Below are 15,733 nucleotides of genomic sequence, written 5' to 3' on the forward strand. Positions count from 1 at the left end.
GCGTTTTTTGGCGCTCATGGGAGATATGTAAATGAGCTGGAGCATCATGGGTATTGGGCTTTTATAAGGCCCTGGTGCTGTGGTGGAGGAGCCTCGCTGGGATCGGCGTCCATTCGCAGGGTTGGTGGGATCTCAGCCAGGCAGGTGAGGATGGGAAGGGGCTGGGACCGGTTGGGTGGGACTGGTTGGGTGGGGTGCCCTGCACTGAGTGTGGGGGTCTGGGTCTGCGTGGGAGCGCAGTGGGCAGGGGGCATCCTGCTTTAGGCTTCCAGGCCTCCTTCAGTTGGGGGCCGGGCCATGAGCCCCGAGGAAGCTGCTGAGCCTGGGGCTGTGGTGAGGGAGCCCCCAGGCTGCTCAAGGCGCGAGCAGTGCACCCCGAGGAACCTCAGCCCCAGCCCTCCTCCCCTCGGTGGTCTCAGCAGCCTGCGCAGCAGGCGGCGCCAAGCCTCGTTTTCTTTCCCTTTCAAGCTCCCAGACATTAGAGCAAGTGTGAAGGTGAAGTTTCTGGAATCTCACGTCTGTCAACTTCTCCAAGGAGGTATCCATTGCATTGGCACCCAGTTTTCTCACCACTACCCCATAGCCTGGAGCCCAAAGTACCCTAGACCCCCCTACTGCACCCCATTTTCTCCTGGTACTCCCATTCACGGCCCTCCCCACCTGACCCCAGCATCACACGGTCTCCAGAGCCTGAGACCATCAATCAAGTCTTCTCTCTCCGTCCATCAGCTACAGGCAGGCTTCTTGGCCATGTGTCCCCCAGTCAGCATTCGCCATGGGACCAAGGGCATGTCCTGCCTCTATGCGGCCTGGCTATACCAACTTGTCCACGGAGACCAGATGAAGATCTGCTTTTCTTGCTTCAAGGCAGCTTTCCTGGTAGTTAAAAACATGCTGGAGATGGGAGACTGGGAAGAGGAAGAGTGGGGTGCTGAGCCCATGGAACTCTCCGAGGCAGGATCCGAGCCGGAGGAGTGGCTGGGGCTCAGCTGGGGAGGGGGCCAAGGGCATCTGTCGCATGGCAACTCTGTCTCCACAGGTCCTGGCATCCTGACGTCAGGCCCTGTAGGGACAGAGGGAATAGGGTTGGGAACCCAGCCTGTCCCCACTGAGCTGGGGCCTCAGGAAGCTGTTCCCCTGGACCTGGGCCCTGAGGATGCTGAGTGGACCCAGGCTCTTCCCTGGAGATTTGATGGCCTTTCTCCCTGTTCCCACTGGCTTATCCCCCCTCTATCCTGGTGGGATGTTTTCAGTGTGAGCCCATCACCTGGGCAACCTGTATTGTTGGAGTTGAGCCCCATCTGGCCCATGGATCCGTTGGAAGCAGAAGCCTGGTTGGTAGATCTGAAGTTCGTCTTTCTGTTGGGCGGCTTCGATGCCATCTGCTACCTGCTGTCAATGACTCCCTGCTGGGCTGTGAGGACCCGGGTCCAGCGCTGGCAGGTGTTGCTTGACCCTGGTGAGGTGAGAGTGGCCCAGCTTCAGAATGCACCTGAACAGCAGGACCTGCACCGCTGGAGGCTGAGCATCCTGGAGTCCTCAGAGCTGGGGGTGGAGCTGGTGCCTGCTGACTGCAGCCTGCGGAAGGGAGGCTTCAAGGTGCACTCCTACCTGCCGTGGCACAATGACACCCCAGAGGACTGGGGCAGCGAGCCAGGAGAGAGGCTGCTTGTCATAGAAGTTGTATCTCTGAGGGAGCTACCCAGCTTCCGCTCCCCCTCCCCTGATTCACAAAACTGAAGGACTGAAGGCTAGGGCAGCCCTCTTTGACCTCCCCGTCCTAGGGCTCCAGGGACTGAAGTGCTAGAGGTTGCCTGTCCTCAGCCACAGGTCTAAGAGGATGCCCATCATCTTGAGGGGTAGGGCCTCAGGGAAACCGGGTTTAGACTGTTTGGAAGGTAAGCCCCCAGCTTCTTGTGCAGGAGGAAGACTTGTGCATCAAGTCTTATGGGGGACATGTTATTGATCCCTCACCTGTTCTGCCGTAGGTGTAGGTGTGGACTCTGGAAGTGTGGCACCCCAAGTCGGGTGTGGTTGACCCATGCATGTTCTGCACTGGGACCTTCTGAGGGCCCACGAGTCCTGGCTTCAGAGTTGACCGTTTATGCTCTTTGTCAAGTTTCTGCCCTGTGCGTGTTTCTGTTTAATAAAGTTGTTATCTTTTTCATAGAAGCCGTTTGCAGTCTCCTCATTGGGTTGTTCACCTCTCTCCTGGGTCAGTAGCTTCATGAATTTAAGATCCCACAGAGCCGGGAAGGGGACGTTGGGTTCTGGTCTGTTTTCTGGGTCCCATAGTGTGTTTGTGTCAAGTATAAGAGCCACATCTTCGCAACCCAAATGTACAGGGTTAAAAATAGGGGCAGTTTCCTGATGTGGGATTCCCCTCTGCATGCTGTGAGTATGTTTTACTGCCATTGGTTAACAAAGAAGCTGCTTTTGGCCAATGGCTTAACAGAGTAAAGCAAGACAGAAAACCAGAACAGATGCAGAGAGGGTAGGCAGAGTCAAAGAGACGCCATATAGCTGCCAAAGGACACAGACGCCCCAGAACCTTGCTGGTAAACCATGAGTGTCGTGGTGATACACAGAATAATAGAAATGGGTTAATTTTAGATGTAAGAGCTACCTAGAAATATGCTTAAGCTATTGGCCAAACAGTGTTTTAGTTAATATGGTTTCTGTGTAATTATTTGGGTCTGGGCCGCTGGGAAACAAACAAGCAGTCTCAGCCTACAGTTTACTGTGTGGAAGAGCAGGGTTTCATCTCATGGATTGACAGGAGGCTGCACAGGTTTGTAATCCCAGAAGTCTAAGGCCATCCTCATTTACATACTGAGTTTGAAGGCACTGGGGGCGGGGGTGCTGGTAATGTCAATCTCAAAAATACAAAAGGGAAAAAAAAAGTATGTGTGGTGTTTTTGTTTTGTATTGTTAAACCCCCCCCCCCCGCCCCAGGCAACAAAAACCAACACTGACTGATGCATGCTGGGCTAGAATTTCTGAAGTATATTTCTTGTACTTTGTTTCCCGAAATGAGGTCCCACTGTGAAGCCCTAGCTATTCGTGAACTTTGGGCTTCCCTAGTGCTTGGCTCATACATAGGCCACCATGTTTCAGGAAGGGAAGAATCATCTTAATTATCCTGGAGTTGAACACATGAATCTAACCTAGGAGTTCTGGGTAAATGGTCCCTGTGCCATGAGATGGGGTGCACAGTATGGAGCCCTGCTTTGACCCCCCCCCCGAGCTCCATGGGCTGCTGGTGGCTTCTGTCCCCACAAGGGTTATACTGCAGGGTGCTCTGGTCATCTCTTGCCGTTCATGTGTGTTGATTAGCACCCTTAAGCAATCAGCGCTTAATCGATCATGTACTTTGAGACTGCCTGTTTTTCCCATTTGTTTTTATTTATGTGTCTGTGTGTCTGCCCTTGTGTGGCTGCCTGTGGAGGTGAGAGGCATTGGATCCGGTGGAGCTGGAGTTAACAGGTAGTTGTGAGTCGCCCAACCTGGGTGCTGAGAGCCAAACTCTTAGTCCTCTAAAAGAACAGTGTGATGGTTTGAATGTGGCATCCTCCACAGTTTCCAGAATTTAAATACGTGACCCCCAGTTGGTAGCACCGTTTGAGGAGGCCTAGGAAACATGGTCTTATTGGAGAAAGCATGTCACGGGAGGCAGGCTTTGAGAGTAAAAAGATGCGTGCCATCCTGAGTTCTCTCTCTGCTTCCTGCTTGCAGGTCAAGATGGGAGTTCTCAGCTTGTGTTCTGGATAACATCCTTCTTGCTGCTATGCTTTTCTGCCATAAAGGACTCATTCCTTCTGGAACCATAAGCCAAATAAATCCTTCTGTAAATTTTCCTGGTCACAGTGTTTTAACATATCAATAAAAAAGTAACCAATACAAACAGCAGTTGCTGTCAAGTGCAGAGCAATATGGTTTCTTTTTGGTTTTTGTTTTTTTGTTTTTTTGTTTTTTTTTTTTTTTTGAGGCACAGTTTCTCTGTAGCTTTGGAATCTGTCCTGGAACTCCCTCTTTAGACGAGGCTGGCCTCAAACTCACAGAGATCCACCTGCATCTGCCTCCAGAGTGCTGGGGTTAAAGGCGTGCACCACCACCGCCTGGCAGTCCACGCTAGCCAAGTGCTCTGTCACTAAGTCATAGCCCCTGCTCTTCCTACCTTTTACTTTGAAATAGGGTCTCACTAAGGCTGATAGTGACCTCACTCCTTAACCCAGGCTAGCTTCAAACTTAGAATCCTCCAGCTTTGGCCTCCTTCATGTCTAGGACTTGCAGCCTGAAACATCAGGCCTGGCTGAGAACACCCTTTAAAAATATTCAGGTGCAATTTGCTTGATACAAACACTTTGCTATCAATTTTTTTGTTGTTGTTTTTTGTTTTTTGTTTTTGTGAGACAGGGTTTCTCTGTGTAGCTCCAACTGCCCTAGAACTCGCTCTGTAGACCAGGCTGGCCGTGAACTCACAGAGCTCTGCCTGCCTCTGCCTCCTGAGTGCTGGGATTAAAGGGATGCATCACCACACTGGCTAAGATTTTGTTTTTATTTTATTTGTATGTGCATCAATGTACTGCCTACATGATGTATGTCCATCATGTTCATGTGGTGCCCACAGAAGCCAGAAGAGGGTGTCAGATCCCCCAGTTACAGATAATTGACAGCTGCCATGCGGTTGCTGAGAATCAAACCACAGTCCTCTGCAAGAGCAACAAGGGCTCTTAACCACTAAGACACGCTGTGGGATAGCGCTCTTGCACACTGTGAAGATTTGTCACTTTTACTGGTTTAATAAATCGCTGATTGGCCAGCAGCCAGGCAGGAAGTACAGGCTAAGTGACCAGACTAGGAGAATTCTGGGAAGAGGAAAGGCAGAGATGCAGCTGCAAGAAGCCAGAGAGGAAGCAAGATGAGAATACCTTACTGAGGAAAGGTCCAAGCCATATGGCTAAACAGACAAGAATTATGGGTTAATTGAACTTGTAAGAGCTAGTTAATAATAAGCCTGAGCAATAGACCAAACACATTATAATTAATATAAGCTTCTGTGTAATTATTTGGGACTGAACAGCTGCGGGACTGGGTAGGACAGAAACTTTGTCTACAGAGACATCTTTCCAGCCCCTCACTATAAAAATTTAGAAAGCAGATCAGAGAGGAGATCTGACCTGATCAGATTGGAGATTAGATAGGTTGAGAATCACTGTTCTAGAGAGTTATGGAAATCTGATGCCTTTAGGGTTTGGAGTCCTGAAACATTCTCTTTTCATCCCTGGGCTCCTGACCTTTGGATCACTGGGAGAATACAGGTTCTTTTTTCCTCCCTCCCTTCTTTTGCCTTCCCCACACAGCAGATCACAAAACCAGAGGTAAGGTAAGCTCTGTCTTGGAAATAACAGCCATTTCCAGGGCCTTGTGTGTCAACTGCCCATAAGCCTATGGTAATAGGTAATGCTAGCCCTGGGTTCTAGCAATGACAGTGGGCATAGCCACCCACTTCATCCCACCCAGGCCCCTATAGCGGAGATAGGACTAAGTATCCAGTTAGATGCTGGGGCTATTTTGGGCTTCTTCATCACCATCTAAAATGGCATCTGTTGTCTTAAAAATACAAAAATCTAGAAACATTTTTTTGAGACAGGGAGGCTCCAAAGCTACAGAGAAACCCTGTCTCGAAAATCCAAAGGAAGAAAACACAAAAATCTAAACAACATTCAAGAATTAACTATTCTGGGCAAATCAGACCTGTCAGTCATCTTGCCGTTAGCCACTGGCTGTCTGCCCTTTCGGAAGGGTGCCCTCGCTGTCCGTCATTCAAGTGACAGGCAGTACTGCACACAATGAATAACACATACCTGGGCTGAAAATAACTTTAAATGTTTGTATTTATCTTCCTTATGTTTGAGCTTTAAACAAAACCAAAGATGTGTGCTGGGTGGTTGGAACTGTGGGCTACATGGGCACCCGTCTACAGGCTGTGGGTCCCCCCTTCTTGGAAAGATGGAAGAAGGGTCAGATGCATCCTGGCAGCTCTGAAAAGGCTTAAAGGCTCCGGCTCTAGGTGTGCCCTCACTGCCCAGAGCAGTATGATCCCACGAGAGACCTCTGGAGGCCACTGGCAGGCACTCAAAAGGTCCCCCAAACAATCACAGCAGCTTCTGATGAGTTACCAGTTGTCTAGGGGTCTTGTCCAGCTGCCCTTTCTTTTCCAGGGAAGAGAGGACTGTGTACACCCAGGCCCAGGCACAGAGCCCTGTGCTCAGAGTGAGTGTGGGCATGGCAGACCTGGGCCAAAAACCCATTCCTGAGTCCTGCTGTGCTGCGTGTTTGTTTTAAACAGGCACAGTTGGAGCGAACAGACCCCCAAAGTCAGGACCAAGGCCAGTCCACACATCTGGTGGAAAAAGGATTATGGAAACTTTCTTCTGGGAGCACTTGGCCACCGGACGCCTGCAATCCTGGCATCTTCCTGAGTGTCCGGAAGCCTACCACCCCCACGGTAGGACTGATTTTAAGGGTAAGCTTCCTTAAAACTTTCTGCTTGCCAGTGGCGCAGCCTGGTGGTCACTTCAGGCTGGTCCGGCTCTGTTGTATCTGCTCAGGCTTTCGGGGTCTTCCAGGTCCCTCGTCCGTCTTTCAGGAAAACATGAGAATCAACTGCTAGTCCCTTAAAAGTTCCTGTGACTGCCAGCCCTCTGATGTCCTCGGCCCATGATTTTAGGTCAGAGGTGGTACACCCTTATGTATTCCAGGTCTTCTTCTAGATGATCCTGACGGATGGCTGAGCCAAAGACAAGGGACCTTTCCCAAGTTATCCTTCCAGGAACCCTCCCAACCTTCGAACGGACTCCACCTTTGGCAAGTGAGTGGGGCCTAGAGTCAGAAATAGCAAGGTTAACATATGAAAGAGGACAGCTTGCTGAGAAAGGCAGAAAATTTCCCCACAGGCTATATGCAGCAACAAACTGAACGTGTTCAGGCCAAGTTTACAGGAATAAACAGAGCGTGCACAAGAAAAGCCTGGGATACATAGATGTGAGAATGGCAGGTGCTATGTATGTGTTCTGTAAAGGACTGTGTTTTGACCCAGGGTCATACAGGGTCCTTGGTGCGCTAGCCCACTTGGTGTCTCCAGAATGCTTTTTTTTCCTCCCTCCCTCCCTCCCTCCCTCCCTCCCCCTCCCTCTCTCTCTCTCCCTCTCTCCCTCCCTCTCTCCCTCTCTCTCTCTCCTCTCTCCCTCCCTCCCTTTCTCTCTCTCCCTCCCTCCCTTTCTCTCTCTCTCCCTCTCTCTCTCTCTCTCTCTCTCTCTCTCTCTCTCTCTCTCTCTCTCTTTGTTTAAGGGGGAATGGGGTTCAAGACAGGATTTCACCATGTAGCCCTGGCTGTCCTGGAACTTGCTCAGTAGACCAGGTTGACCTCGAACTCACAGATACACCTTCCTCTGCCTGAGGGCTAAGATTAAAGGGGTGTGCCACAACCACAAGACCGTGTGTGTGTGTGTGTGTGTGTGTGTGTGTGTGTGAGAGAGAGAGAGAGAGAGAGAGAGAGAGAGAGAGAGAGAGAGAGAGAGAAGGTTTCTCTGTGTAGTTTTGGCTGTCTTGAAACTCACTTTATAGACCATGCTGGCCTTGAACACACAGAGATTCACTTGCCTCTGCCTTCCAAGTGCTGAGATTAAAGGTGTGCACCACTACACCTGGCCTGCTTTTCTTTCTTTCTTTGTTTGTTTTTTTTTGTTTGTTTTTTTCGAGACAGGGTTTCTCTGCAGCTTTAGAGCCTGTCCTGGAGCTAGCTCTTGTAGACCAGGCTGGTCTCAAACTCACAGAGATCCGCCTGCCTCTGCCTCCCAAGTGCTGGGATTAAAGGCGTGCGCCACCACCACCCGGCTTCTTTCTTAATTAACTGTTTTGTTTTGTTTTGTTTTTGAGACAAGATTTCTCTGTTGCCTTGACTGTTCTGAGGACTGAGGTTTTTCTAAAAGATATATTTATTATGTACAGTGTTCTTTCTGCATGTACACCTGCACTCCATAAGAGAGCACCAAATCTCATTAAAGATGGTGGTGAGCCACTGTGTGGTTGCTGGGAACTGAACTCCGGACCTGGAAGAACAGCCAGTGCTCTTAACCCCTGAGCCATCTCTCTAGTACCTTGACTGCTGTGGAATTCACTCTGTAGATTAGGCTAGCCTTGAACACACAGATCTGCCTGTCTCTGCTTCCAGAGTGCTAGGGTTAAAGGTGTACTCAGTCACCAACATTCCTAGCTTTTCTTATCCTTATTTCTAACTCTGTGTCTCTGGTATAATCCTTTGTCCTGGTACTCCAGAGCCTGGAATGATGCTCCTTCTGAACTCAGACAACTTGGCACTAAGCCATTTTTCTTATCTCTCTCTCTCTTTTCAATAACTTCCTTATTGCTTCTGTAACCTCTATGCCTAACTTCAAAGGCTGATTTCTTCTCTATCCAGCTCCTCCTTAATATAGATATCAGTAATTTACAATGGTTTATTGTAACAATTGGTTAAATTTATTGATATAAATTTAAGGTCAGTCTTGTTATATGTATATTTCTGCTCTTGATTGAGGTGTTGTGATTGTGTAGTTCATTAAAAAATGTAACGTACAATTAAGAAATACAGGTTAATAGATAATCCTCTATAATAGTCAAGTTTGTAGTCACATTAGTTAGATTTTCTAGATGTGCAAAGAAGTATTTCAGTTAGATAGGCATTCTTCATATCTTTCAAAGACTATAGAATATAGCATTTTAAATGTTTTAAAAATTTAGGATTTTTCATGACAGTGAGACATATCTGCTCCTGGCAGCACCAAGCTACTTCAACAGGAAGATAGGCATTGAAGAGGCTCCTTAGCCATTTGGAGAAGAAACTGCTCTTGCCTGGACTGCTTCACTGGACATGCAGGACCCACAGAGAGGTCTTTGATGGAGTTGAAGGATAGATAGTTATAGTGTTGCTTAGTTATAATAAAAGATAAAGTAGATATAAATATTGTAACTGTAATTCTTGCTTGATAATTGTTTTGTTGTATGTAATTTTACTATGTTAAAGTTAAAGCCTTCCTTTTTGTTTAAACAGAAAAGGGGAAATGGTGTAGGAGGTTCTTCTATTTATGTGTTACTTTCATTGGTTAATGAATAAAGAAACTGCTTTGGGTCTGATAGGGCAGAACTTAGGTAGGCAGAGAAGACAGAACTGAATTCTGGGAAGGAGGGCAGAGAGAGAGAGCTGCCATTGATGTGTCAGAGTCAGACATGCTGAATCTTCCCTGGTAAGCCACTGGCACATGGCAATACACAGATTAACAGATATGGGTTAAATTAAGATGTAAGAATTAGCCAAAGAGAAACTAGAGCTAATGGGCTAAGCAGTGTTTTAGCGAATACAGTTTCTGTGTGATTATTTCAGGTGTAAGCTAGCCAGACAGCCAGGACAAACAAAGGGACCCCTCTCCTTGTAACACCTCCTGGCTGTTTGCTGTTACCTAACCTGTTGTTTTTCTCTCAAACTAATAAAATGGTCTACCAGCTTCCTTTTGAGTCTGTTTTTTGTTTCATGTTCATTTGTTTTAAGAATTATTTTTATTGGCCAGGCAGTGGTAGCAAACACCTTTCAAGGCAAGCCTGATCTACAGAGCAAGTTCTATTTCAGCCAGGGCTTTGCAGAGAAACCCTGTCTCAACAAACAAACATGCAAGCAAAAATATCTTCTTTTGTTTTTATGTATGAGTGTTTTGCCTGTACCATATGTATGCATGGTGCCCTAGGAGGCCAGAAGCGGGAATCAGGTGTCTTGGGATGGGGGTTACAGATGGTTGTGGGCACCACATGGGTGCTGGGACTCAAACACAGATCTTCTCCCAGAGCAGCAAATTCTGTCGTCTGTTGAGCCATCTCTCCAGCCCCCTGAGTCTGTTTAAATGTTTTGTTTGTTTGTTTGTTTTATTAACATGACTAAGAACTCACAAAAGAGAACCCTGATTTCCCCCAGTAGCACACTTGCCAAGACTTGGAGGTCAATTGTGAGCACATGTGTATGAGGGAGCAGGCATGTTTAAGTGTACATGGGTGTGCATAGGTGTGTGCATGTTTGGGTATACGGACACCTATGTCCCTGCTAACAGGTGCACCCTCCCAGGCTCCAAGGAGCAGGTATCTGGTGTGGTTGGTGCCTAGAAACTCACATGTTGAAGTGAAGTGAGCACCAATAACAGGGATGGACTCAAAGGAGCGAGCCCAAGGTGAGGGGACCAAACATTAGCCAAGGCTGCTGTTGGCAAGAAAGAACACAGAATGTTCATATTTTCTGCTCATCTGTGACTTCCAAGACTTCTAAATTTTACTTGAGTTTCTGTATAACAAGAAAGAGTCATAACCTCCCCCAAATGGTGTGCAGCCCCTCATCTTTGTCCAGCTGGGCTAAGCCATGAAAAGACACCCAAGATAACCAGGGCCTGTGCATCCTTTCTTGGCCATCCCACAATGTGGCTGAGGCAGAGGATTTGTGAGAATAACACAGGACAGCTCAGGAAAGTGGGATGGAGTTGAGCCATTTATCCAGGATGGACACGAGGCTTCAAACTCTGTACCATCACCAGAGACAGTCCTCCAACCCATCCCATATTCTCCTGCTTTACTTCCTCAGTGACCAAGGAGATTCTCCCCTATCTGCCTGCATACATACACACACACACACACACACACACACACACACACACACACACGCATGCACGCACGCACGCACACATGCACACGCATACGCACACGCACACGCACACACGCACACACACACCTGCTGGTGTAGCAGGTGGCCGGCTGGTGGGGTCATCAAGTTTGGCTACAGATCTGACTCACTAATAAGATGGTCATGATGACTGACTCTATCCTAAGCCCTGGACCAGGGTTATCATAAGGTGTTGTGTCAGGCCCAGGGGGCCCAGAAGGCCTGGCTGCCTAGGGCCAGAAGTCCACAGGCTCATAGCCTGGGCTGGACCTGAGAACTGGATGTGCCCTGGGGTGGGACCCTGAGAAGTTTGGGATGCCAGCAGTGGTGTAGGCAGCCCCAAGGACATAGACTCCATGCCTGGGTCATGTTGAAATAGTTGACCCCAGAGTCTTTCTGGCACCACTTAAAACACCAACTGGGTAACACCCAAGCTTTTAAAAGATAACAAATGTGGGAAAGTGCCCCTGGGACCTGGCAGGCCTCCCACGGAGGCTGTGGAGTGCAGGAGGCACCCCCACATAACCTCAACACAGCTATGGACTCTGCTCCCAGTGCACATCCAGGCTCCAGATTAGTGCTTGTCCAGACACCCAAACTGACAGAGAAACATGGCTCCTTCTCTCAGCTATGCAGAAAACCAACAGGTCCTTCCTAGCAGAAGGCTCAAAGGATGCATGGCACCTCCACCTTGGAGCCACTAGCAGATCTGGGAAGCAAGCCTGTGCCTCCCACGTGTCAGGAAGTGGAGCAAGGGCCAGGAATGCACGGGGAGAGCAGGCAGCAAGATTGCTGATCAACTCCAAGAGCTGGAGGGAGATAGCGGAAGAGGCTCCCTGTTGACAGTTCATAAAACTGGGCTATGGGTGACCCTGAGTGACTGTTTTATGTTCTCATCTGTATTTATGCTTGAACTTTGAGCTAGACTGAAATCTTATAACCCCAGCTAACTCTCAACTCAGAAAGCAGAGGCAGTAAAATCGTGGATTCAAGGCCAGTCTGAGATGCATAACAAATTCGAGGTAATCCAAAGCTACCTAGACAGCCTGTCTCAATCAGTCAGTCAATCAAATGAGAGCTTCCTTTGGGATACCAGCCCCTTTGGAGCTTTTCCAGCTGGCTCTACTGCTTTGCTCTTTCAGAGAAGGATGAGGATCGACCCCACTCGCTGTGCAATTGAGCCTCTCAGAGAAGACCTGGCTTCAAAGGGTGGGCAAGTGATGTGGGATTTCCCTCCGTATGCTGTGATTGTGTTTGGTTAATGAATAAAGAAGCTGTTTGGGCCTATCCCAGGGCAGAATAGAGTAAGGTGGGAATTCCAAGCAGACACAGAGGAGAAAGTAGGTGGAGTCAGTGAGTCACCATGTAGCCACTGCTGTGGGATACAGATACCGAAACTTTACCTGGTAAGCCACAGCCATGTGGTAATGCACAGATTAATAGAAATGGGTTAATTTAATATGTAAGAGCGACCTAGAAAGACGCTTAAGCTTTGGGTTAAGTATTGCAATTAATGTAGTTTCTGAGTGATTATCTTGAGTCTGGGCAGCCAGGAACAATAGAGCAGTCTCTGCCAACAGAATTGGCACTAATGTGGGTAACTATATCCACATAAAACCTGAGAGAGCTTGAGAAGGAATTCTAGACACAGACACACACACACACACACACACACACACACACACACACACAAAGAGTTTAGCGCAGCTAGGCTCCATTCTGTGGCAAGCATAAATAAGAACTGTGTGGTTTCTTTGAGGGAAGGCTTCCTGGTTTGTGTTAGTTGCAGGAGCAGTTCTGGCAGTTTCAGGAAGCTGAGCATTTGAATGGGGTTTGTGAACAAAGTGCTACAACTTGCTTAATGGAAACATGCAACATAGACCTGCTGTGTGCCTGAAAATGGGGCAGTGTGCAGGGCTTGCAGAAGCAGTGAGCATGCCTCCAACCATTTGGACTGGGCAGAGTCAATAGGCAGAGCTGCAGAATTGGTCCTAGCCATTGCCCCACTTAGCTATTTGGGGGTGGGGGAGTGCTTGTGGTCAGAAAAATAGTTAAAGAGTACACATACAATAAAGAAAAAATTCAGATGAAAAAAGACCTCTAAATGTGTCACATGTTGGATAAATGTACATAGGCTTGGGAGAGAGAGGAAGAAGAGTATAGATAGTTATAAAAATAAGTAAAGTCTTTAAAAGACAGTAAAAGTAATATAAATAATACAGACAGTTACAGATTAAAGGAGTAAAGAAAAATAAATCACATAAAGATGGAAAATACACAGAGAGTCTGAATTATGTATATCATTGTATATCTTTAAATTTTTTGACTGTGAATGAGCTAGGTACAGAGAGACATTTCTGCTATGGGCTGCTAAGCTAAACCAACATATATATTTTAAAGGTATCAAAATTTGGGTATAAGAATATGTTACTTTGGAAAAGAGGTTCTTTTTGATGTCTTTGTTTCCACAGAAGATGCAAACCTGTAGATTCTTTCCTGACTAATGTGGTTTGATGAACCAAACACCCCCTGAAAGGTCTCCATAACCCCCCTAAATACTTTGCCTAACAAAAAGTAGGAAGCAGTTTGGAGAGAATTACACCCAAACTCTCAAATATTGTTTATAAATGTTTGTTTCATTTAAATGGGGGTATGCTATAGAGATGAATACTTTGCGCTGGTATGGATTGTGACTTATTAATACAAATTTAAGGTCAATTTTGTTATATTTGTATTTCTGCTCTCGATTTGGGTATTGTGTTTATGCAGCTCATTTAAAAATGTAATGTATAATTAAGAAATACAGGTTAATAAATAGTTATCTATAATAGTCAAGTTTGAAGTCACGTTAGTTAGGTTTTCTAGATGTACAGATATATACTTCAGATAGATAGTTATTATTCAAACCTGTTGAAGACTAACAGAATATGGCATTTAAAATGTTTAAGAACTTAGGGATTTTCATGACAATGAGACACATCTGCTCCTGGAAGCACCAATCTACTTCAAGAGGAAGATGGACATCAAAGAGGCTCCTCATGGAGTTTGTTAGCTATTTGGGCAAGAAAACTGCTTTTGTCTGGACTGTTTGATGTTGTGCTGTATGAACGGGACCCACAGAAAAATGACTACTCAAGTTGCATAAAGGTGAAGACCATCCCTTTGGGGTTCCTGCTTCATAAAAGATTCTGCCAGACATTCTGCAGGACACAGAAGAAAGTGACTGACAAACTGTCAATATAGGCAGAGCTGTCCTAGAAAATTTCCTGCTTCATGGAAAAGTCTGCCAGATACTATGGGCCTGTGGGCGAAGATGGATGCCCCAAAAAGTACAGAAGAATTTTGGGTGACTGTCCAGGCAGCAAGATGTCTCTGTCAATTCTAGAGTTTTGAAGTTGCTTACAATATACTTCCTTTTTACTTAGGTAATATCTATATCCTTCTGTAGTCTTTGATGGAGTTGAAGAATAAATAGTTATAATTATAGTTTCCTTAGTTATGATCAAAGATAGGGTAGATATGAATATTGTAACGTAACCTCTTGATATTTATTTTGTTATATGTAATATTATTATGTTAAGTTAAAACCTTCCTTTTATTTAGACAGAAAAGGGGAGGTGATGTGGGATTCCCCTCTGTATGCTGTGAATGTGTGTGGTTAATGAATAAAGAAGCTGTTTGGGGCCTATCCCAGGGCAGAATAGAGTAAGGCAGGAATTCCAAGCAATCATAGAGGAAAAAAGTAGGCGAAGTCAGCGAGTCACCACGTAGCCACTGCTGTAGGATACAGATACAGAAACTTTACTTGGTAAGCCACAGCTACATGGTGATGCACAGATTAATAGAAATGGGTTAATTTAAAATGTAGAGATAGCTAGAACTATTCATAAGTTAATAGGTCAAGCAGTGTTGTAATTAATACAGTTTCTGAGTGTTGATTTGGTTTGGGTGGCCAGGAACAACAAGCAGCTTCTGCCAACAGGCAAGGGAGAAGGGACACTAGACGGTGCCTAATAATGACTCAGGTGGGAGTCAACAGCAAAATCTGTGGAATCCCCCAGAAACACCTTCTGAATGTTTGAAAGCTGGACTCAGAGTGGGTATTTTATGCCCCTCCATGTCCGACAAGTTTTAATGTTATACTTCTTTCTGATTCTCTGGAATGGCAACAGAGGGGATCAATGTGGAGGGATAGGGCACAAACTGGCCACAGTATGTCAGGCAGTGATTTAAAAGAATACAGTTTCCGTGTAATTATTTCGGGTGTAAAGTGCCGGTGGCCGGGTGGTGGGACGCAGCCTGCCGCTTCACACTACAGATTGGCGCTCCAACGTGGTGACTAAATCCACTTAAAAACCTTGCCCGCTTGTGATAAAAAAAATAAAAGTTACTCTGAGACCATGCCAATGGCTCACTTGCTCCTGCCTGCACCTGGTCAGATGGCGGAATCAGCTTAGGCGAGCGGGACAAGCGTTTGCGGATTCCTGCCCGCCATAGAAAAAGAGTGTTTTCAGTCCTGCGCAGTGCTCCTGCGCATCTGATTTGGGCTGTACTTGGATTAAAAGAGTTTCTGTGCTGCACGCTCAGTATCAAAATTAAACTGCTGGTGCAGCTCAATGTGGACTGCTGTGTACTGAGGCAGAGCGGCTTTGGCTCTGCTCCGCCATGCTAAACTGTACTGATCTCAGGCAGGATCTATCGTAATTACCACAATAACAGCACAGTTAAGGGTTTAAGACTTGGCTGTAAAACAGGGCAGTACCGTATTACCTATAAGTGGCACAACTTAAGTTTTTAAAAAGTGCTTAACCTTTTAAAAAATGCTCCTAGATAGTAAAAAATTAACAGATTCACAATAAAAAAGATTCAACATAAAAGGCCTTTAAATGGCTCACATAGGCTTAAAAAAAAATATAAAAAATAAAGTTAATGCCTTAAAAAAAAAAGGTTAAAGTCTTTAAAGAGACAAAATAAAGT

The 15,733-nt window shown here is 46.4% G+C and overlaps 1 protein-coding gene across 1 annotated transcript; it reads left to right on the forward strand.

Moving 5' to 3' along the window:
• The first annotated feature begins 750 nt into the window (after positions 1–750).
• Positions 751–1,740, forward strand: LOC119811069 (testis-expressed protein 19.2). The gene has a single exon (XM_038324634.1). It carries the CDS (start codon positions 751–753, stop codon positions 1,738–1,740), a length of 990 nt encoding a protein of 329 aa, XP_038180562.1.
• The last annotated feature ends 13,993 nt before the right edge of the window (positions 1,741–15,733 follow it).

The sequence above is a fragment of the Arvicola amphibius genome, chromosome 4, assembly GCF_903992535.2.
Source record: "Arvicola amphibius chromosome 4, mArvAmp1.2, whole genome shotgun sequence".
Lineage (NCBI taxonomy): Eukaryota > Metazoa > Chordata > Mammalia > Rodentia > Cricetidae > Arvicola > Arvicola amphibius.

What these genes read in the sequence shown, in the direction of transcription:
- LOC119811069 (XM_038324634.1), top strand. Translation starts at nt 751, where the DNA reads ATGTGTCCCCCAGTCAGCATTCGCCATGGGACCAAGGGCATGTCCTGC.